This window comes from Macrosteles quadrilineatus, unplaced genomic scaffold, assembly GCF_028750875.1.
Source record: "Macrosteles quadrilineatus isolate MER2022 unplaced genomic scaffold, UCM_ALF_1.0 Scaffold_8__2_contigs__length_117827958, whole genome shotgun sequence".
NCBI classification, from domain to species: Eukaryota; Metazoa; Arthropoda; class Insecta; order Hemiptera; family Cicadellidae; genus Macrosteles; species Macrosteles quadrilineatus.
The window spans coordinates 110,258,843-110,282,563 of NW_026542601.1; the positions used below are offsets into that span (position 1 = coordinate 110,258,843).

Below are 23,721 nucleotides of genomic sequence, written 5' to 3' on the forward strand. Positions count from 1 at the left end.
CGATAATCTAAATCGAAAGTACTCTTGCCAGGGAGTTTTTATAAACATAATAAAATACGAGCCATGCTGCAATTTCATGGACATTGAAAATGACAGTAAGTTTACGAATCCACTGTTCGATAACTTCAGCTATTTGTGCTTTTAGCGAATTTCCCTATAGGGAAGTAGCTATTACCGTAGGTCTCATGGTAAGACTTAGGCCCGGGACCGATTTACTTTTTCATTTTGATGTCCCCAGAGGCCAAAAACACCATTCGTTCAAATTTTTATATATGTATATATATATATATATATATATATATATATATGTGTGTGTGTCCGTGAACACGATAACTTGAGTAATTTTTATTCGATTTTGATGAAATTTGGTTTGAAGGTGTAAGGCGGGATAAACTTGAATGAGTTCGCGATCCAGCATGATCGGACCATGGGAACAGGGTTTTATGGGGGGTTTTATGGGGTAAAAATTGGTTTTTCTCACTTTTGACCCTCAAAACACAAAATTTCCCAATTTTTCTCTAACCCTTCTTAAAGAGCTTAAAAAAACAAACAATTCAGTATATCAAAGTGTTTTTGTATGGTTATTGGTTACGGAGAAAACTAAAAAAAATGGTAAATTTAAAATTCCCATGTTATTCTTATGGAGGATATTGTAAAATGTTGTAGTTTGCTTGTTTATGGATATCTGTTGATCAAACTTGGCAAATATATTCATTTTATACTAAGCAATAATTATTTTACTTATAACGCACACTTTATTAGTTTCCTTGTAGCAGCAAGCCTAGGTACTCGTTAAACCTAATGTTATTTAAATAGATCAATTGAAAATCAATTCAGCCAAATGGAAATTCGCTTAGACGGCAGGTTTGCTGCGGCGGGGGTATTTCTTACACAGTCGTCAAGATAACCAGGGCCTAACACATTAATTTTGAGCATTCTTGTCCGTGTAAAGATTACCATGCATGATAGTTTTGAAAATTAGTTCAATAAAAGGGATATTTAAAAATATATAGAACCTTTTCCACAAAGCGCACAACAAACAATCCGAACTACCCTATTGATTTGTTTAAAAACCATTGGAGATTTTATTACAAATATTATAACATTGTAGACGATTTTGTGATTTTGTATTTGACAATGTTTTCATTTACCGATTCACAAATTACCTGGACCACTTTCAATATTTACCTACCCGTCTATGTGACGATGTAGCTATTTCTGGCCAGCTCGACGACTAGGCGTCCAATGCCGCCGTCTCTGGACACACAGTTCGAGATTCGCAAATTTATCGTTGTGCCATAGTGTTTATCGTTAGTTATGTTTGTAGTGTTCGCTTTTAGCATTGTTTGTGTGCCTCACATTCCAACAATTCAGTGATTTCTTAGTGCATACCGGAGATGATGTTTGGTACTAGCTGACGAAGTAATAGAAAAGATGGCGTTCAGAAGAAACTTCGGCATTTCTGGGAGAAAAGACACTTATAAAACGTTCGGGAGGAGAAAGGTATTTATGTTTGTATATATTCTTTTGAAATATTATTCATACGTGTTTTAAGACACAGTAAATGAGCATAATATGGGTCACTGAATGGAACACATGGAAACGTCGGTTCTATTAGTGACATAAATATTTGCGATCTAAAAGCGATTCTCTTATTTATAGCTCAGAACTTAACGATCTGACTTCTGAGGAATATGTGTGAATGCTATTTTACGTTTGTTTAAAGGGGTTTTTAGACTCGCATTACCTGAGTGAAACAATTCCGCATTTTCAAAGTACCCAATAATAAATTTCCAATAACTTCCAGTTTAAGAACATAAAAATAATGACGCTCAAAAACTTGTTTGTTTGTTAAATTAGCACTGTTGTTCTTTCGTCAAAACTAGAATATTTCACGATGTCAAGTTGTTTAAAGTCACTAAAAACTATTCTTTCGATTAAAAAAAATCATAACTTTGAATTGACTTTTACGGTACTATACGTCAAAACTGTAATGGAAAAATCATAACGACGTTTAGGACGTATTGACTGAGGTTTTGGTTGTGTTTGGCCTTGCTTTGTGGAGTAAAAAAAATACTTCTAGTAACCGTAAACAGTTAAAAATATTTGTTTGTTGTAAGAGACATTGATAAATTTGCATCTATTATGTTTTAGATGTATTCAACGTGTTTTGTACTCTGTACTTACTTTACCAAGATAAAGTTCACCTGTCTTTACCAATTTACTATTTCAGGTATTTATCTTCATTACTTATGTTATTTTTTTATCAAGTGGTACGTACAAACATTAGTTAACGAACAAGTGGCAACGGCAATTTAAAAAATCTGTACACATCGAAAACAGTTATCCTGCTTAAATATTTGCACAAAGCACATTTGCGTTTAAGAAATCCACAATAGGAATAAAAAAAATCCACACGCAACTCTGTTGAAATGGGTCAATGTTAGCAGTTTGACCCACATTGGATGGCATCCGTTGCAAACTTGCCGACTTGCAGGCCAATACATAGTTATACGCATTGCGGCTGCCCCAGCATACTTTCATATTGATATAACTTTAATTGTACTCGTGCAGTGGCACGCTATGCTCCGACGATAAAGTAATACTTTGTATGGTAAAGTTTCTGTGCTAACTTACTGTGGTTAGGATAATAGCATTGAATATATACCTTATAGGTATTTATGTAATTGCGGACAATACATGATGATAATTCAAACAGTATTTTTTCCCCATTTTATTGTAATAGAAGGATAAATTAGGTAAAAATTGTTTAGTAAACTTATGGGGATACGTGAAAACTGTAACTAAAAGTCTGCAATTGTGTAATAATTGTATTTTGGCAATTCTTCATTAACATTTTATTTTGGATTTTGAAATAGACATTAACATCTAGATCACATAAGATCACATGCCTCCGTGCAGAAACGCTGCTCAAATTATACCTATTTGAGTTTTATATAAATATAATATATATATATAATAAGTATGGTTGTGATTAGGGCTACTAGTATATTAATAATTAAAATGAATCATTCATTTCATCTTCATTTCTTCATTTTAATTAAAATGAATTTAAAAGGGTACTTAATGTTGTTATAATGTTTCCAATTATTAATATATATATATATTGGTTTTTATATAAATTTTGTTTAAGTAGGTTAATGACACGAGTAGTTTTGAAAATCAGAATTTTAAATATCTGAAAAACGCTTGCTGAATAGAGACCTTTTATTATTATTACTAGTCCTGTTGCTCGAATTCTAGCAATTATTGCTAAGTAGGCGTTATTTTAAAACGAATAAGTAATTATTTACGGTTCTTTAAAAGAGTCAACTCAAAGATTATGGAAATACTCACGATGTACATAATAGTTCGATAAAATCAACATTTCTTGTAAATAAATATCATTTTTCTAAAGCTGATCTTGGTTTTTTAGTGTTTTCTACAAATTTTTCCTACTCATAGTCGCATTAGGTTGTCCATAATAAGGATTATAAATAAAAAAAAAACACAAAAAATAATTATTTCTATTTCATCTACTTGGTGGTGTTCTATCTGTATTGGTGGTATGTACTCGTTGTAGGACTTTCCTATGTATCCATAATTTGCAAATCGGCTCTTTCAATGATTGCTCAAGAAATGCAGCACAGTGTTAATTCAGTTTTCTTTTTTAGTACATCAAATTGTCCAGGTTTTCTCGTTTTTTCCATTGTAATATTTCATTTCAACCAATTCAGTAAATGTTTGTGCACACGTTTGCTTAAATTGCAGCCATTAACTATTGGAGTCAACGATTGCAACTAATATATTACCAGCAATTAAATTATCCAGCCAATCATAATCTAAACAAATATGTTCTTCATAAGGACAACAAGGGAACTTTAAAAGCCAGTGGGGCAGAGCCCAAGGGACTTAAAAAAATGTCAGGTCAGTTTACAAATCTACACACCTAGACAAATATTTTGGTTTATAATATGTGGGGTTAAATCTTAAAAAAAAATGCTTTATTGTTTAAAACGTTTCATGAAGCGTATTATAGCTGATATAGATTGATTAGACTTTAAAGAATCTCAAATGTGACTTTGTGTAGCAATTTCCCAAATAACTATTTGATCCTTTGCCAACTGCCCCCCACCCAAACAATGCCCCATGATTTAAACAATGCCAAATCCACAGACAATGGTTTAGTTTTTTGCTAAGCTTTGTTCGGGTCGTTATAGGTTTAAGTTTGTCTGGAGTTTGAATTAGATTAGCTCGAGTAAAGAATATAAAGTAGTACCCCGTCTACTAACTTGGTTATTTCACGATTACTGCTCAATAAATGTTGTTCTTCTTTTTATTTTAGTATTTAGGGGTTGACAAAGAACCAAAGAAATGTGTATCGCATAAAAATGACGAACCTCTAAAATATATTATAACTCTTGAAACATATTGCATCTCCTAAACATATCAATATTCCTAATCAAATAAAAAATATAGAACTCTTTAAACATTTTAATTCCTTGAAATATATTGAACTTCTTAAACATACCATATGTCCTAAAACCCTAGATACAACACCCTAAAACACATTGAAACCTTCAAAACAAATTAAATTCCTTAAAACGTGTCAAATCCCATCAAACATCCCCTATAAATAAAGACTGTTGTAGGTTTGAATATAATAACACAATATCAGATTTTTTACATGAAGTGCAGGTAAATTATTATTATTATTATTATTATTATTATTAATCAAGAATGCATTTGTCCTTATGGGCACTCTAAATCTGCAGTTACATCCGTAACGTGTTCAGTGTGCGAAATGCACCGAAATAGGAAATTATTCAGTATGTAGTATATAACAGACTACAGCTTCATGGATCAAATAAAAAAATAGGGTAAAAAGGGCATTGTATAGTTTGATTTTAGAGAAACCAGTTTGATTGAATTAGTTTGATGGATGTTAGCATGTTAGTTAGGTTTAAATTCATAATTTTACAATCCTAGTTTGCTAAATGGCTGTTCAAAATATTAGGTACTATGGGTATTTAATTCATATTTTATCCATCAAATTTTATTCAGGGTTAGTATTTTATTTTTATTTTGAATTAGTTCCCTGGTGGATTGTCACCCATTATACATATAATCAACAATAAAAATAGTAACTAATTAATTTTCAATTAAATTTATTCAGTTGCAATATTCAGAAAGAGGAAGTTTATAAGCAACTTCTAGTTAAAGCGCCTCGAATTTACTTTTTCGGAAATTACACCGCTTCAAAGGGCTCTAGTTTCGGAAGGGCTTACTTTTGCTGACATAATCCACAACAGGGTTTGCAATATTAATACGACAGAGGAAAATAAAGATGAGGCGGCACACCCCCACGGGTCGATAGGCGACCTGCGCTCTGGCGGCCAGCTGCTGCACTACAGCCGCTGATCATTCCGGTTCAACCCCGCTAACTGTATTTTTATACTTTTTTTATCTGTGCTACATGTGCGTGCGAGACCCCAAGTGCTATCGATTAGGGGTAAAAGTGTCCCAAAACGTTTTACTAACTTAAAAGACCCCAAAGTATTCCACATGGAGTTTCACTCTCATTTTCAATTTTACAAATATGTGTTGTAACTCGTGAGTGGATGAAGCTAGTGCGAAATGAGCTCCGATGTAATAATTTTGTGATTCCCTATGGTTTGAAGGTGCAAATGTATGTAACTGGGCTAAGGACCATGGTGCAATATGATGGGTTACAACCATAGGTACAACAAACTATTCACCCAGGTACAGTGTATTTGATATAGTATAATTCACACTTGTTTGTTGGTTGGAGTACAGTAGTGCTTGCCGTTGAGGTTAGTTCGCCGAGTTTTGTCCGCAAGTAAACACACTCCCCACCCCGGCCCTGACGCCATTTTGTGGCCAACATAACCTGTCTGCTTATAAGATTACAATTACAGTCTCACAGGCTTCCTCTCATGCCATATGTTATGTAAAAGTAAAGTCGAGTTGTTTCGTCATCAAGATGTACGACTCGTGGAGCATTGATCACATAAAACCTTGTCCTTTAGGTTTTGTAATGGATTGTGTAGGTGTTTCACCCACTCTGGAGTCAAAACAAAGACTAATGCAGCAAAATTAACCGACCGTATTAAAATCATCAGTTGTTTCATAACTTTATACAGTCTAATTAATATGCTTGTTATATAATTTAGGCCCGAACTAACTAATTTTGGTTATTAAACGTTGGATTATTATAATGTCAGGCAGTAGTTTTGCTTTTGAGTTATAAGTAAGATGATTATTGCAGTAGAAAATACTAAACCATTTTATTTGTCAAGAAGAAGACCTTAGTATTCTGTAGTATTATGTATGTTCATTATCCTGAGAAAAACCTGTAGTGTCACATTTTTATTAGTTATCAATCATTTCCGATTTCTTTGTGATAGTATTGGTACATATTTAGGCTAATATGCTGACCAGACCATCATAAAAAATCAATGTCATATGCAACCATGATTGTTGGATGGTTGTAAAACTGTATGATGGAATTTATTGATACCTTCTTAGTTTTAAATTTTCAAATAAATCAAAGCTGCCTTGGTATTACCACTCATTTTAACTTGTAGATCCAATAATAAATTTACAAAATATCTTTGAGAAAATGCCGATTCGTATAAATCCTCAAATCATAAATCATCCCACATTTTGTTACAGACGTGTTAAGTAGTCCATTGACAACTAACACCTTAGTAGTAAAAGCTTATTCTTTACGAGATTAAACTGGCAACCTTAACCTTCGGGTTTGAAGGCGAGCTCTTTAGCCTTTCTGTTATATTTTATATACACCAGTCATGGATTACAAAACCTATGAAGTATTAAAGCAAAATATAACACAACCAGTTAGAAAACCATTCCTCTTAAGTGACTGGGTAAAAACACATTGCAAAGTAGTCTCTAAGTCCATCTACAAAGACACAAAGCAGATCTTAGTATCTGTTTATTAGGTTGAACTAATAAAAATAAACACAACTAATCTCATGCCCTCTGTAGGTCTATCTAAAAAAAAGAACTCATAGCCTCTGTATAGGTCTGTCTATCTACAGAAAAACGCAAAGTACACATAGCCTCTCTAGTAGGTCCATCTACGAAAACACAACGCATCTCATGATCTATCTACAAAAACAAATAACGTCTTTAGATTGATCTACAAAAACAAAAAGGATCTCATAGCCATAGCCTCTTTAGGTCCATCTACAAAACCACAAATTATTTCTTGACCTCTGTTCTGTAAGGCTATCTAAAAAAGTACGAATCATATTTTATCCTCTATTAAGTCTAACATAGCTTTTACGTGTTTTATTTAAATAATTCGATCTTGAAACTACACTACTATAAATAAACCCTTCCGCCTGCCTTGTTTCTTGATCGTTAGGCCCTACCTATTTAGAATCCATGGTCATGCAAGATTTAAAAAGCAGTTTTAATGATAACGGGCTGAACCTCGGTCAAGTCATTTTAGGATGTTCATTGTGTAACTGTAACTAGTATTGGTGAGAAAACCTTTTTACGAGTTGTTAGTAATGCACATTATTTGTAAAATATTTAGCATTTTTATACCCCCTTACTCTACTCCTGTGGCCATTGAAAACCTAGATGGTCTTTATGGCCTCGCCAAAATGTGTCTCCAGGATCCTCTGTCCTCTGCCAGCTCCAGGTCTGCTCCCATACTCTGTAGGTCCTTAGTAACCTCGCCAATCTACAGCATCCTTGGTTTTCCCAATGGTTTCCTGCCCTCCGGAGTACCTCTGTTCACCGGCTTTACCATCTCTCTCTTACCTGTGCGTTAAAAGTGGCACTTTTATACAGTTCTGATAAGAAATATTTTACCATTATCCGTGTGTGAAAATCTTCAGATAGATCCTCTAATCTACCTTTCATTTGTCAAGGAGCTTCGTCGTACTTTCCAACAGTTTCCTTTGAAGAGTGAAAGCTAATCTTCGCCGTATTGATGTTTCCCTTGATGAATCGTAAATTACTTACATTGTTTATTGCTAAACTACGATGCCTTAACTCAGTTGTACGATCTGTGATATTAAGATGAAAAAGGTGAAAACGACATTAAACTTCAAACATCTTAGGTTGGGTGGTTGCTAAGACTAGTTTATTTTTAGAAATAAAACCTCATGATCCTCAATTACTTTATGAGTAAATTATTTTATACTCTTTACAACATAACCTTGAATAAAGGTCTAAATATGGCTTTTTGCGAACGTGTGTTTAGACATAAATAACTCTGAACCAACAAGGTTTCGTTCACGTCATCCGAGTTGATGACTCGTGAAGAAGTTGAACTGCGTTTGATGTTGTGTTGAATGCTGGATAAACATTTAGTAAATGTTCAAATCTTGCTCACCTTTTTCCTAGAAAACTCATCATTTTCGCTCTAAATTTAGCACGATCACCAATTTAGGAATTTTATCCGTCAACTTAATACCTTAATACCTTAATACCTCCTTCTTCGTCCTTTACCCACAATGTGGGATTGACAGCGTCACTTTAACACGATTACTAATACAAAAAACAATATTTACAACTATTTACATACTTCCGGCAGGCTACAGGCTTCTTAAATCATCCCCTAAATACTCTGAGATATCGTAATAGGCCCGGCTCTTGATGAAAGTGGTTAACACTGCCTCAAATGTTCTCAAGTCCAACAACTGGATATGTCGTGGCAGCTTATTGAACATGCTTAAACATACTTAAAACGTAAAAGCTGGTCGACGAGTAACTTATGTCAAATAAGCTCACAGTCTATACTGTAGCACTGTAGCCTATTACGCATTTTGCTTGTGTAAGTTATAGCTATAAACAACTATTAAAATAGTAGGCCTTCGTTAGTAAAATTAGTGGTAATACTTTACAATCTTCATATATTGTTCATATTTAGTACTTTGCAGATTGAGTACCCTAGTTTTATGCATCCCCCCTCTCGGTAAAGACGTATTTATAACGTTAGAACGTTATTAGGTAACGTTAGAAGGTTAAGTAGATTGTTAAACGTTGGTATCGTTTTGCTGCCAGTAATCTAATCATTAATCGACTAGACGACAGTCTTGGTTTAAAGTCTTGATTTAAAGGTTGAATCATTGACTATGGATTTATGTAGTCCTGAGACAAGTCAGTAGGTACGATACAACAAAAAGTGTTTATAGTTCAAAGCTTTAATCAGCTGGTTTAATCATCGGGCTTGTAAATGATCCCGTCTAAAGAAATTTCTTCGTTTTGATTTAACGCTATAATATCACACCCACCCACTCACATAATTCATTCATTGATTAGTTGGGAACTATTTAGTTGTGCCTCAGTAAATGAATTGCTTGACATACTATTTCATGTATATAGTTATAGTACCGATGGTTGTGGCCATTTTTGTATAATCTCTAACTGCTAATACCCCCGCTACAGCAAGCCTGTAGACGTACGCGAGTTTCTATTTGCCTAATTTGATACTCACTAATGGATTTCTCTTTAAATTTGGCAAATTTGTTTTTCATTTTAAGTCTTAAACATTTTGAATAGAAACGCACCTTACAAAACACTCCTGGTGGACAGTGGACTTTAAAATTAATACTGTTTTTTTCAAAATTATTGTAATACCACTCTCTGAATCCTTATGTTTTGTATTTATTTTTTGCCTTTTTTTTGCAAAAAGTTAAAAAGCCCTCATAAATCGGAAATATACGTTGAACAATGATTTTTTAAGCACATGAAGTTCATGGTGTACTTTGTAAGCGTTGTAACACTGAACCCAAAGTTGTACCACCCGTCAAGTACTCAGGGAGCTGTCGATTTCTTTATATCTATCTTGTGATACAGCATAACATAATAATAAAACTTTAGTAGCATTACAGAACCGTTTTGAGGACAAATCAGTAGGTATAAGTTATGGTAGTTAACATTGCGATCCAGCTGTTCCTTATCACAAGGGTTTCATTTGATCATTAGAAACAGCTGATCTCAGCAACAAAACAACACATGTCATCTCACTCCATTTACGGACATTTGACATTGCATTCAATACGCTACCAAGTGTTTGCTACGGACTATACAACTAATTGATTAATCACTTACTACGAATAATTTTTTAAAGTACAAATTACAAGTAAACGCATGAAAAGTAAAACAGCTGTAATGTTCTTTCACAACGCCAACACACGGGTGGGCAATTTCCCAGACAAGTATGAGTAATTTGGCTTCAATAAACAAAACACGGAATCGAAATCGAGCAATCAGTCGTCTGACTCGAGCGTGCGCGGCCCAAAATAGCCCAGACTCCAGCGATCAGGAGGCTTTTGAGCCGTTGGAATACCAGTTACAACCGAGAGTTATGTATGGCTTACTAGTAGACCGCGCGCAGTGATTCTTTGTTTACAAGTCTTTGATTTTCCACAATTTTTTCTTAAAATATTCATATAGATTTACCACGGAACACGAGGGACGTTATTCGGCAGGGTTGTGTGATTTTAAACGTTTTGGGCAAAATTAACCTTGTTTGAAAAAATAGTTTATAATTCTCGAAGAAACAGCAAATCCTATTACTCATGAATTTATTGTTGCAAGAGTATTGGTTCAATATAAGTAATTCATTTGGTAAAGAATTCAAACAGTTGATTAACTGACTAATCTTCAATTGACATGATCAAGCATGTCTTGGACTTTGCTGACAGTTGTCAGCTGATAACCTTTACGAACGAGTGATCGCGAAGGTTGTTTCCGATAAGTTTTGGTGTAGAGTAGTTCTACAGCCCTAGGCTCTACGAAAGTGATCGCAGTTTGCTTCCGACAAGTTTTGATGTAGTTTAGTGCTACTTACTCGCGATGATATCCAGAGAAGAGGTTTGGGCACGTCTTCGTCGCCATGAACACATCGACTCGAACATGAGAGATCTTCTGGAACTCGTCCCCGAGGAGTTTGATAATGAGGTAAACATGCGAGTAAGATTAAGTGTGGATTTATTTTTGAACCAAAATTAGCTAACCGCAGTTTAAAATTGTCTATATAGATTAGTATCCAAAAATCAATGATAGATGCTATCATAAACACGTAATACAAATCCTGACGTTATGGCTCCTTCTTCATACTTTTATACTTTTATCTGAAATGTTGATTATTCGAAGGAATGGAGACGAGTGTAGGATGAGTGGCGCGATCTTGAGTGAACTGATCAAGGCAGACATGTTCCTTAAGACAGGACTGAAATTTAATATCCCATCCAACCAATGGTGACTAAGGAATCTACAGTTTATAGTGAAATTCGAACAACATTTTTACCTTGTAATTTTACTAATTGGTCTAATTATCAGGCTAGTACTACTGATAGTCGTAGCACTCACTAATCCACACCAGGGAGTATCGCATCCACAGATCATTGACAACACGCAGTTTTCTGTTGTACCAAGTTTAACAGGATCGACTTCTTGTTAAGATTTCGCACATCAGAATTGTTAATGTTAATTTTGTAGATGGAAATACCCTTCTAAAGGAGACGTTTTTAAAACTGCTTATTTATTGATTTATCACACACTATTATCAAACGTTAAATTCACGTGTTTCTGGGATTGTTGGGAAAGCTTTAAAATATATTCGAATGCCAAAAACTGAATTGCAAATTTATAATTTGTAGAAAATAACATTTTTTACGGGTCTTTCTAGGTTTAGGCATAGCGGAGTAGGTATCCTTTAATCTTTTGTTTAAGGCTTGATAAATATTGAAATATATGTAAATATATGTAGGTATACTTACGTTTGACAAACCTCTTAAGAATAAAATATGACTACTTAGCTATGATTATAAAATGTTCACCTTTATTAGAGGAAAAATATTACAGTACTACAAATAGATCGAGTTAATGTAAAGTAGGGGTTATTACAATCATGGTTCAAGACATGTTTTAAACTGAACTTTTGTAAATTTATGTTTTAATTTTGTGTCTGAAAGCTGCAAGAGTATAAAAACAACAAATTAGTTTAGAGAGGTCCTACAACCAGAAACAGAACGCACGTGGTCACAAGAAAAAAGCACGAAACGAAAAAATGCAGTATATTAATGTAAAAAAAAACTACTCGATCTGTTAGGAGACTATATCACTACAAAATATTCTTAGCAGCTCTAGATATAAGAAATCTGAATAATTAGTACAAATATATTCACATTTACATTCACGCCATGTTTATTAAACAATACAGCAGTACCACAGCTATTTTGAAACAGTGTTTTGTCCCACCTTCACATCCCAAGACTCTATGCTGTAGCTCAGAACCGTTTTACGAATTAATTGATCCAGGCTAGGCTTGAAAGTTCGCTGCGATATCACATAGTTTAATGGTGGTTGGCGGGATTCGAACAGAATATTTTGGGGACCCCAATACCCCATTGTTTATGTATAATTTTTATTGTAAATTGTGTGAGGATTTCAAAAATGACCTCCATTTTAACAATACATGTCTTTCTAGCATGGCAATATAATTTTTTCATAAAAACTACCATTAAAAAAAACTTAATTTATCCTTTATCCCCTTGCCGTTTGAGTTGGGAACCTCAAATAGGCGCAATTCGATCACCATTATGATTTAGTTTGACTGATAATTTTATTTAACACTAATGACCTGTACACTAGATTTATACTGCAAAAACAATTTTAATTTAAAATTAGAGCTAACAACCACCAATTTACATTAAAATTTAAATTGTAATGTAAATGTTCAACTTAATTCGTAAATATTAATTTAACCCCTATATCTCTACTTATCTCTACAGTATTTTTATTTGCATAGCTATAACAGCATACATCATTGACTGTGTAACATAATATTCTGGTAGACCTGTGAAGTAAGAAGAAGAAGAATGTTTATCACAGGTCAGCTGTTCTTTGTCGGACGACGGAACGCGCTGCAGATGCTTGAATGATTGCCAACTTGGTAACAAGAGTGTTAGATCACTTCCTGCACGAATCAATGGGAAACGGAAAATGAAAAGGCATTGAACCTTTAATTTGGTAGCGTAACTTATGTACCACCTTTTAACCTGGGATTTTAGGACAATCACGGTAAAGTTGAGGATTTTTGTTAATATACATTTTTAAAGGAAGATAAATAAAAACGTATACTTACATCTTTCGTCACTCAAACCAAACTTATTATGCGATATGGGAAACTTATTGGTTCCTAACTCGATTGTTACTGATTTTAGATTTTAGACTACGATTTTTTTTAGATTTTATATATACGCCTAGTAGTTTAATTTGAGTAAATGTTTGTTTTGAACTATATCACAGCCACCTCTAATAAAATGCATTTTCAAATATCATTGTCATTATCAGTTGAGATGGATACACCACCTTGGTGTGTATTTTAACCCAAATATGAGTGAATAATGAGTGTAAAATGGATTGAGGTTATCTTTGTAGCTTTGTTACTGCCTAGACCAGCTGTTTCAGTAGCCAGGATCGTAATAGCGATAGCCCAATGATCAGGACAGTTTAGAACCACAAAAGCTACTGAATTTTTAGGATTGATCAGGCTACATTTAAATGTTAGAACACTATCATCACTCAGCTCCCAGCCAGTTATAATAATCATAATCCTTAAACTGTGCTACATCTGGTATTGACTTAAAATACATTTTTAATATTTTACATAACGTCGAATCCCTGCTTTTCGCGAGAGTTCATCAATTAATCTCATAAACAACAATTTTATAAAATAAAACATAAATTTAAGAAGGATCATACCATTATAATATTATAACATTTTATAAAAGTTTGGATTGGCTGGAGACAGTACAATATAGAATGGTAGGACATTGACGCCGGCCCGTCCATACATTAGGCTATATTAGTCGGAGGGGTTGCGACCCCCATGTGACCCCCCCACTATGACCCCCCCCCACTATGACCCCCCTTTCTCTAACCCGCATAGTGTCTCTCAATCATTCCGTAATACCAAATCCCCGCTTCGCCTTCTGCTAACTCATGCCAAAATAATAGCTTGCCAAGTTAAGGACGGGCAAATTCTCTTGCTCTTATCCATGTATTTAAACAAGTGAACTTTCGAAAATTATTTGTCATTTAAATTATATTTATTCAAACAAAATTAAATACTATTTGATGTTCATTAAAAAAGGTATATGTAAAACGAAAACATTTAAAGAAGTTGACAGGATACAAATACTTGGTAATAAATTTGGCTTACAAATTTGATATAATAGAAATTCAACTCCTACATTACACTATTGGCAATATTTCACTTTATTAACCAATCCACGGTTAAAATAACTATACATACATACCTGGTGAATTAAATTCTATATACAACTTTAATTTCGAGTTTGAAATTTTAAATTGTGAATTAATATCAATATTTGTTGTGGTAATAGTATGTAAAAAGTGGTAAATAGTACACATTGCTCAAGTCAACTGTAAATATCATTTAAATATATTTCGTCGAGCTAAGCAAGTTTTTACTCGCTTGTTAACCATCGATTGTTTATTGAGTACAGACAATCACATTAGGAAAATTCCATATCACAGACATAAAGAGCGAAAACATTAATTGAAATAAAATTATTTGATTGTCTTTCTGATTAGTTCATCAGCATTCAGAAATAAACTCCGTGCAACGTTTTGACGCTAGACAGAGTGTAATTGAAAGATGGACTCAATTGTATGAAGTGACCGCGTAGGCTTTATCCTTTATCATTGTTGAAGACGCTGTAGTGTCGGCCTCGTCTCAGCTGGTTTCTAGTCAGCTGATTAGTTTTAACTTTTTATACATTTATGCAATCAGCTGATCATGTGTTTCCTACATATCATTTGTGCTGCCAAGAGATTTCCGTGCTGTAATCACAGAAATGAGGTTAGAATACTTCTTTATCTTGTTATTTAAATACGAGTAATACACTGGGCGACGTCGTTATGTGTACACTGGACGTATAGGTATGACCGTTGACTATATATACCTATAGGTATAGGTATATATAGTCCAATGGTATGACTCACCTTTGGCTCGCTGGGGGCTCCACCCCCAGGCCCCCTTTTTTCGTTGGGGGTTGTTGCAAATATCCTCGGAGAAAATCTGTTACTGAGTAAAATAATAATAAGAAGTTGGTAAAATACTAAGCACTGTAGTCTAATGCAACTAATGTGTTTTTGATACAGACAAATTAGAGTGGGGGGTTGATTTCGGGGGGGGGGGGGGTTGTAAATTGTATACACTTTTCTAAATTATTAGTTGTTTTTAAAACGAAGACTAGTATCTGTGAAATATTTTAAATTTTTACCACAATGAAAGACAGTGGTTTAAGAACTGGTTGGGGGGGGGGTTTCAATTATTTGTTGAGGGGGTTACATACAAAAATTTCTAAATCCCTATAATATAGGGGGTTTATTAAATTGGGGGTTCATATTAAATAGGGGGCTTTAAGTTATTGCAGTTTAAAAAAACGTGTTGTGTAGTTTTCAGATGTCCTTCATTTTGGATTTCGGGAGGGGGGTTATAACTTTAAAATAGTCCAAATTAATTAATCCAATCGTCATTAACAGTACCCACACTCCGGACTGCTCACCTTAACTACTTCCATCACCACTTCCTACGTTGCAGACCTGTTTCCCTCCCTTCCCATAGCATTTTAGGATTGTAGATACCTTAATCTAATCGTCATTAACAGTTCCCACACCCCTGTATAGTTTGTTTGTCTCTGCGGCTGCCACGACTAAAATACTAAACTGATACAGCCCAAAGATACCAGCCAAGTCTACCCCATTTTACAACAAAAAATCGTAATATTTGAGTTGTTATCCGAACTTTTTGAACTTGGTATCGTTTGATAGGGAATAAAAAATGCCAAATAAAAGTGTTCGTGGCCTTTTTTCATAAAATTTGCCGTTTTTTGAGCAATTTAAGTTTATTAAAATTACCATCATTTTCCAATTTTAAGCTGAATCAAGAGGATTTTTTTTCAACATGGGTATCTTCTACCATACATACCAAGCTTTATAAACATTGGTTGAAAAAATCTTAAAATAAAAATGTTTATGTAAAAAATTTAAAATGGCGGATATTTACGACGCTAACGAAGCGATTTTGGAGAAACACGTTATTCTTAATTTCTCTTTATTTTGTCCCAAGGAATCACTACGTAAACTATGTGCCCACTTTTTTACGCCCTGTAAAGCCTACTACAGACAGACAGACACACAAACAGACATAGCTCGCATTAGAGAATAGGATAGCTAGTTGTTTAAAATATTAAAGATGCTTCAGCTGTTACATTTGTTTTTTAGTTTGTTTACTTCTTAGTTTAATAATTAATTGCCTATTTGGGAGTCAAAGGTTTAATCTTTTGATTATCATTATAGATGTTTATAAACTATAATAAAGTTGTTCGTTTTGATTCTGTCACACAGTTTAGTGTAAATACAAAAGAGATTCTCATTAAAACGAGCAATAAGTACGATAGAGATTTGCCAGTCTAAATCGACTATAAAACAGTTGCACACACTAACATGATTTTAGTGTGTGTAACTGTTTTACAGCCGATTTAGTGACCCACATTATTCTTATAAGAATTTCAATTTAGGAGTAGGCTAATAAATAATAAATCCCAAATTCTTCAGTTTATTTCCATGTTCAATTAATTTCATAACACAAATGATAATTTGCACAGCACTGGTGTCAGTCTTTATCAACCATTGCAGTAAAAATTCCTGGTAATCACTTAGAAATAAGGTAGCAATTAAAAGGTATATAGTCAGAGTCTGTTCAGAATTCAACTTTTAGTTTAAGGGTACAGAGAATATACAAATTAATAAATCTATAGAGTTGTGACGGTGAAAGCTACATGCACCTGTTTTCACTCTAGCAAACATGATGTGTACACCAAATTGGAAAACATTATTTCCAAGCGCAAGTTAGACAGTTTTTACGAATTTTACCTAACTAAATTCATAATTCATAAGCCAAAGACAACGGAAGAATCGTGAATCAGTACAGTTCAGTACACTCAGGGACAAGACAGTAGATATGGCAACATGGCTGGATCGATAAGACTGCACTCTAAATACTGTATACAGTGGGACAGGCGAGTGAGTGTGGCTACTCTTAAACTGTTTAGAGGACAGCCTCCATCCTATTGGTAAGGCTAAAAGTCCTAAAGGCCGAAAGCGGTTCTTTTCTGATTTTTCTGATGGCGCTAACGGAACCAGGGTGTTCCTGTCTTGGTTCGGTAACGCTTTCCTACGTTGACTCCAAGTACTTGGTAAAAACACTCTGAGATGATCTCTGTTTATCTCTGTTTATAAAATTATTTATATAATTTGTTTGTCAAATTTGCCTGTAAATTAATCTTTGATGACTCTGAAGCTGAAATAAGCATTGGGTTGCAAAGGATGGTTGCTATACATTCTTTACAGTGTGGACTGAGAATGATTCGCTATAACTCAAACTGAAATATGTTTTAAAAATTATTAAAACAATATGTTCTTATAGACAAAATCTAAAAACTAAAGATCCATTATTACTAGTAGTATAATAATTAGTATACATATTCAACGGATACGAGCATTTTATTAATTTCTTGACGAAAATATAAACAGCTGTTAACTTTAGAAAACCAAGAGGGAGTCCTGTGCACTGAGCTATAATTCTAAACTGGAGGTAGCACTGACTGAATGTCAAAGATGCGTGTCGCCAGCCGCAATGTTTGCGTGAGGTGTGAGCTATAAGAAGCCATATTATTGCTATGGCTATTATTATACTTGGCTTAAAATACCTACTTTGTATGGTCGCCATTTCAAAGAAAATTATTAAAGTATTAAAAGTATTCAAGTATGACAAAAATACTCACTGCTATACCAACCTAGTTATAAGAAGCCATGTTATTGCTATGGTAAGAAAACTTACTGCTATACCAACCTAACAAAATCAGCGACTCGCTTTTGACAGACTTCTGCCATGGCAGTGCTACCTCCAGTTATAATTTTAGCTCAGTGGTCCTGTGCTATTGGTTTCTGTTGTAGAAATGTCATTGCCAGCTGATCAGCTGTCACTGTTTGTTATTGTTTTCATTTTCGAAATATTCACATCAAGAAACAAGGAAGTATCCTAAATTAAATTAATTTTCTAAGTATTGTCATGATGAGCAGTATTTTAACTACCTTTAAGTTTCAATAAGTGTTTGAAGATTCACTCCTCAACTCGGACGAACTTACAACAATGCCATATTTGGTAGGTTTGACATGTAGGCCTACATCTGTTATGGTGTTGGTGCACATTTAATAATTTACTTTACCTTCATTAGGTACTAAGGTATCCAATTAGACAACAACTTTGACTTGGGTAGGCCTAGCCTAATAGGGGGCAGGTCAGAACTTTGGTACCTGTATAAGTTTGAGTTAGGTAAATAAACTTTTCTTATCTAGGCCTACCTACTTTAGTTAGGTTATGTTTGCGTTTGGACTGTTATTGATGGATTCAATAACAAATTAACATTTTTTCACATATTGATATTCGTTTGTGAGTTTGATGAAGTCGGTTATCAAAACTTTGCTGATTAGACCTAGGCTACAGTTTTATCTGGTGTTTACATAACTTTGCAATTGATTAAAAATATCATAAAGTTACTTGTTATTGAATGAGTGACTTTGCTCAATGACATTGGCATAAGCTAAAGAAAGCCAAAGGTTTTGAAGTGTAAACTTGGTAGATCGATGGGTTTCTTAAGATCCACTTAACGTCAGCAAAAGAGTTCACATAGGTAGTCGAAGTTAAACCTGTTCTGTAAATTAAGAGACATGTAATATAACAAATTTTAAAATTACGGTTTGGCCATTTTAAGTTAGGTTATACAATGCAAATGTTTCAATATGCCTATTGCAATTATGCTAACAGTTTATCATCAGGTCTATTCCCAAACCATAACTGGCGACAGCACACAAGGTATAATTCAGCCTAAGTTACTTAGTTACTAGGCTAAGTTATATGGAGAAGACTCTAATACAACTATGTATTAGTTTCTCAAGAAAACCCCCTTTTAGAATACGATAGCCAGTCCTCGAGTCGAGCACAGTGTAAAGTTTAATCAGCGTGTGCATTCAGTTCATCGTCTTTCAGCGACGCCATTGTTGAATTTTAATTGGTTTTCCATATCACAATTTCTGCCCATGCCATTTCAAATGATGAAGTCCTCTTTATACTTAAATCAATCTTAAACATTTCCTAAAACCTTTTTATCAGTTTTAACTTACATGTACCAGTTTCTTACTTCCATATTAAGCTTCAGTTGTAAACAGAAGTCAAATGTATAGGAAAGAGGCCTAACTTACTAAACGGATTGTCAGCATTATAACTTTATAATTTCAGTATTGGGGTTATACACACGCTATTGTGTCTTTGAACGTTATTTGATTAACTTATTGTAGGTCTACCAGTAACAAGTCTACACACGTAACACATTAATTGCCATGTGGGAAACCACATGTATGTTCTTAATTTCATTTTTTTTTTAATGGGTAGCCTCCGGATTATCGAGATACAATTAAAGTGGTTTAAATACCTGAAATGTCGACCACTTGGGTTTGTCGACATTACAGGTATTTAAACCACTTTAATTATGTTCTCAACCTTATTTGTTGGTAGAAAACCTCAGACCAATTTCAGACTTAACCAAGTTTTGTGATGACGTATTATTTGGAGAAGTTTAAATAAAATGTTAGTTAACCTGGTTATGTACTAAAGGGAAGATTAGATACAGTACTTATATTGACCACCCCCCTCTCCTAAAGTTCCAGACATGTTATTAGCTTACCTCTGGTTCCAAAATATTCTTGTAGAGCAGTGATTATTGTGAAAACCCAATAATTTTGATGGAAACCCAGTATGGTTTTTGTAGACTATTTTATGAAGAAGAGTACGGTATTTTAACCCATATTGGCACCAAACAGAAAGAAACCATACCATATCCGTGTCCTGCTCCTCTTTGCCAAAGTAAAAAGAAGCAAAACCGGTGTTGTAGTGTGCAATCCAAATTAAACTCACGAATGCCGTTAACTTCCACCGATTTTGGACACCGTTTATTTAAGGCAGGCCCTCAACTTCAGCTAAGCCACATATTAGCAAGCTCAATGGATTGCACATCTACGGGAAACGGACCTGCGCATGTAGAAAGACCTATATGTTACACTCGCCAGTGCAACGCCTTTGCCTTAGCTAACTGAGCTGTCATACCACTGTCGGCTTGCACTAAAGTCGATTGCAATGTACTACTAGAGGGCTAGTGGGTTAGCTGTGCAACCATCTTTCATTATTTAGTTTCGACTATAGCACAAATACTAATTACAGTACAAACTGAACACTTTCTAAAGAGGTCACCAGCCTCTTAATCTTGCACTTTAATTGGCCCTCAGGTTTGCGCAAGGAACCTATTGTACAATCCCAGAAGTGAGACGATCCCCGATTTAGTATAAGATTGAACTACTATATGATGAATTTTAGAAGTGGCACTGAATCGTGAACCCAAAACAAGTCTGCCATAGGTTTTTGGTTAGTTGTGATACTGATGAGCAACTGACTCACCTAACACAGACAGAAGCCCAGTTAGAAATTGTTCTTATGTTTATACATTAGGGTGTGTTGCTATAGTCCTCGCCACCCTAACTTGAGGCAGCCCAAGGCCGCACGCCGTATATCTAGTGCGGCCCTCGGCTGCCTCAAGTTAGGGTGGCGAGGACTATAGCCTAGTTGTTTGCATCTCAGACTTCCGGTGTGGAAGTGACGGGTTAAATTCCCGACACATCCTCAACACATATGTGGGTTTTGACCGCTTTCCCTTAAAGCGTTTTATTACTTTCTCATGTAATTTCTCCTGTTAAAATGCCACCGATGTCAGTGGTGTAGTGGGGATGGAATGAGTGGGAATGACGTTCACATTCTGCCTTTTCCAAAGAACCTATATATTTGTAAGAGACCTGTATTTTTTGCGACCTTGGTGAGCATTCCCACACTGGAATATTTACAACTATACCACTGACCGGCATTGATAACAAAAAAGAAGATAAATGATGACTTATTCCTCGTCATTTTGTCCTTCATCAATTCGTAAATGAATTAATATTGAAATAAAGAAGAATACTTGGTCTTATCTGTAAAATAACATTTTATACTTATGCTATCTTAATATTTAAGTTAATGGAAACTGCTGTGTGTTATATCTGTAAATTTCTTCTACTTTTCTGTCAATTTCTTCAGAATCTTTCTTTGTGTTACTACTTTCCTCTCATGGCTGCTTTTTAAAATTTCATTTACAAATCCATTTTCATGTGTTGGTCTATGTTTCATGCACAGTTTTCAAACCTGCACATGTTATGGCTGTTCACATCAACACAGAATATTCAAGCATGACTGTGTTTGTTTATCAACTAAAGCTTGAATATTGTACTTTTAAAGTTAAAAGTTACGCAGGCAATAGGAAACGTTATTCCGTTTTTAAATCTGTTATCAAAATTTTACATAAAAAATTAATTCTGTTATTGTTGAAAACTAAGGGGCTCGGGTTTTGCTTTCAACCTCTAAAATACTATCAGAGTCCCTATGGGGATTTAGATCCTGTAAAGTTTAAACTTTGGTTAAATTAACATATTAAAACACAAGTTATTTTTTTTTAAACTTAGGGAACTCTAATAGCACATTCTTTGAAAAAATCAATATTTTAATCATAATTCCTTGGGGTTGTTAAGGTAAAAATAAGCTGTATTTTTTAATTTACACAATTTCATAACATCTAAAAAATAAAACCAAAATTTTTAACTAAATAAAACATACAGCCTTTTAGTACTTTGCTATCCACACATAATTATGAAATAAACCAACTCTTTTGTCTTTAGGTTGACAGGCTGAATTTTTTTATCATAACAATAAATTGCTGCGTTTATACAAATCAATATGAATACTATGTTTATTAACATGGTCTATAGCTTATACCTAAAAGTAGACTAATCACAATTCTAACATAAGTGCTCAATTTATTTTTTTTCATGACTAAAGTTTGGACCGTTTCCTTCTATTTTCCCTTTCTATTTTTACTTATACAAAAAAGTAAAATCTCAATAGCACTAATACTCCCCCCCCCCAACAAAAAATGGTGCCATATTGATAGCTTTTTTTCGGTGGTTCATAGTAAATCCCAAAATGAACTTTGAAAAAAAAATAAAGACCTGAGGTTTATAAATTATTTGTGTCTAGCTATTGTATTCTAATTGACTAAAACTAGGTTAGTCAAATTCTAATATGATACTCTATGGTATGTGGAGGATACCTAATTTGTCAAAAAAACTATAAATAATAACACATTATTGTATGTAACACATTGTAAAAGTGTTGAAAATTACACGGAAAACCATCTAAATCTTTTAAGGTTTATCAATAGTCCATAAACTATTCTCAGACCAACTTAAACATCCCTACTAATGTTTTGTAACATAACCTATAATGTTCCAACCAATACTTGATTGTTCAACAATATGCTAAGTGTGTGGTATGTGTTGCATGCTGCATTAGTGGTGTGACCAGTAACTTATGTCCAAGTACACCTCACTGGTAAGCTATAATCATTTATCTTTTTTTTACTCTTCTTTGCATGACTCTGTTAAGGTTAGTCAATGATTAAATTATACATCTAGGGGACATTTTTTTGTTCAAAATCTGTTATTTTATAACGATTTGTACATTTTTAGACATTCACTGTAAATATTATAATATAGGGTGATCGATTATTGTGATTTTTGAAAAAAAATGAAACAAATAGTTTACTACTTATGGTATACACTATTGAGTACACTTAATTTAAAAATCTTATTTGAGTTTGATGCTGCAACTCTAAAATAAATAAATAAAGATTGATACAACTTGTATAAGACTTTGCATTGGCATGTAATATAGTTACTATTTAAAGCAGTACCCAATATTTCTTTGGTTCTTAGGTGAATAATACCCAGTAAAGTAGCAAATGAAATCTTTACGGTGCTCAAGTATTCTCATTCAATGGTGTTGCATACATCAACATTGATCAACATTGATTGTGTTTGGATCTAATCAACATTAAATGTTCACAGTTCACATTCTGATCACCCAAGTTTATTATTTTGGAGTACCCATTTTAAATAAGCTAGTTATTTTGAGTGATATGATAAAACACTGCAAACTCATTAGTTACTGAACAGATTCCTAATTTAAGTTTAAAAGTGTTTGTAATTATTTATCGACAAGTGTACACAACAGATTTAAAAACTGAAATCTTTGAATCTAAATGATTAATCACAATATATTATATGTGCCTGGTTAGGTTTTATAGGAAAGTCGATTGGTGAAATGTTGACTCAGATTATGTTCATCACTATATCTGAACTTAGGACAAACTTTATAAAGATATTAAATGCAAACCTAGATATAGTACAGAGAAGTAAGGTACAGAACAAAACTTTTTGTGGGACAACTGTGTGCTTTCAACTCTAATATGTTGTGCCGGAAATATACTTGTGACAAGCAAGGAAGAGCTGCGAGCGCTGTGTGAATATTCCTATCGCACAGGGTATCTTCTTCTTCAAGTTGTAGTACATGGTGAAGGTGTTGGCTTTGCCCTAGACACCAGCGACTAATGCTAGACACCAAGTGAATGTTTCCTCTGT

The 23,721-nt window shown here is 34.1% G+C and overlaps 1 protein-coding gene across 13 annotated transcripts in view; it reads left to right on the top strand.

The window, feature by feature from the left end:
- Positions 1–23,721, top strand: part of LOC129001447 (voltage-dependent L-type calcium channel subunit beta-1) — a 234,315-nt gene that overhangs the window by 176,482 nt on the left and 34,112 nt on the right. The window contains exons 1-2 of one of the 13 annotated variants that reach the window (XM_054428734.1): positions 5,442–5,763; positions 22,595–22,633. The exons of 6 other annotated variants lie outside the window; for them this stretch is intronic. In XM_054428734.1, coding sequence (XP_054284709.1) covers positions 22,613–22,633 — 21 coding nt within the window. In that variant the 5' untranslated portion in view covers positions 5,442–5,763; positions 22,595–22,612. Of the gene's footprint in view, positions 1–1,232; positions 1,504–5,441; positions 5,764–10,892; positions 10,969–14,755; positions 14,900–18,194; positions 18,269–22,594; positions 22,634–23,721 lie in introns of those variants that run through there. 6 more of the 13 variants (XM_054428733.1, XM_054428729.1, XM_054428732.1 and 3 more) reach the window with 6 other exon arrangements.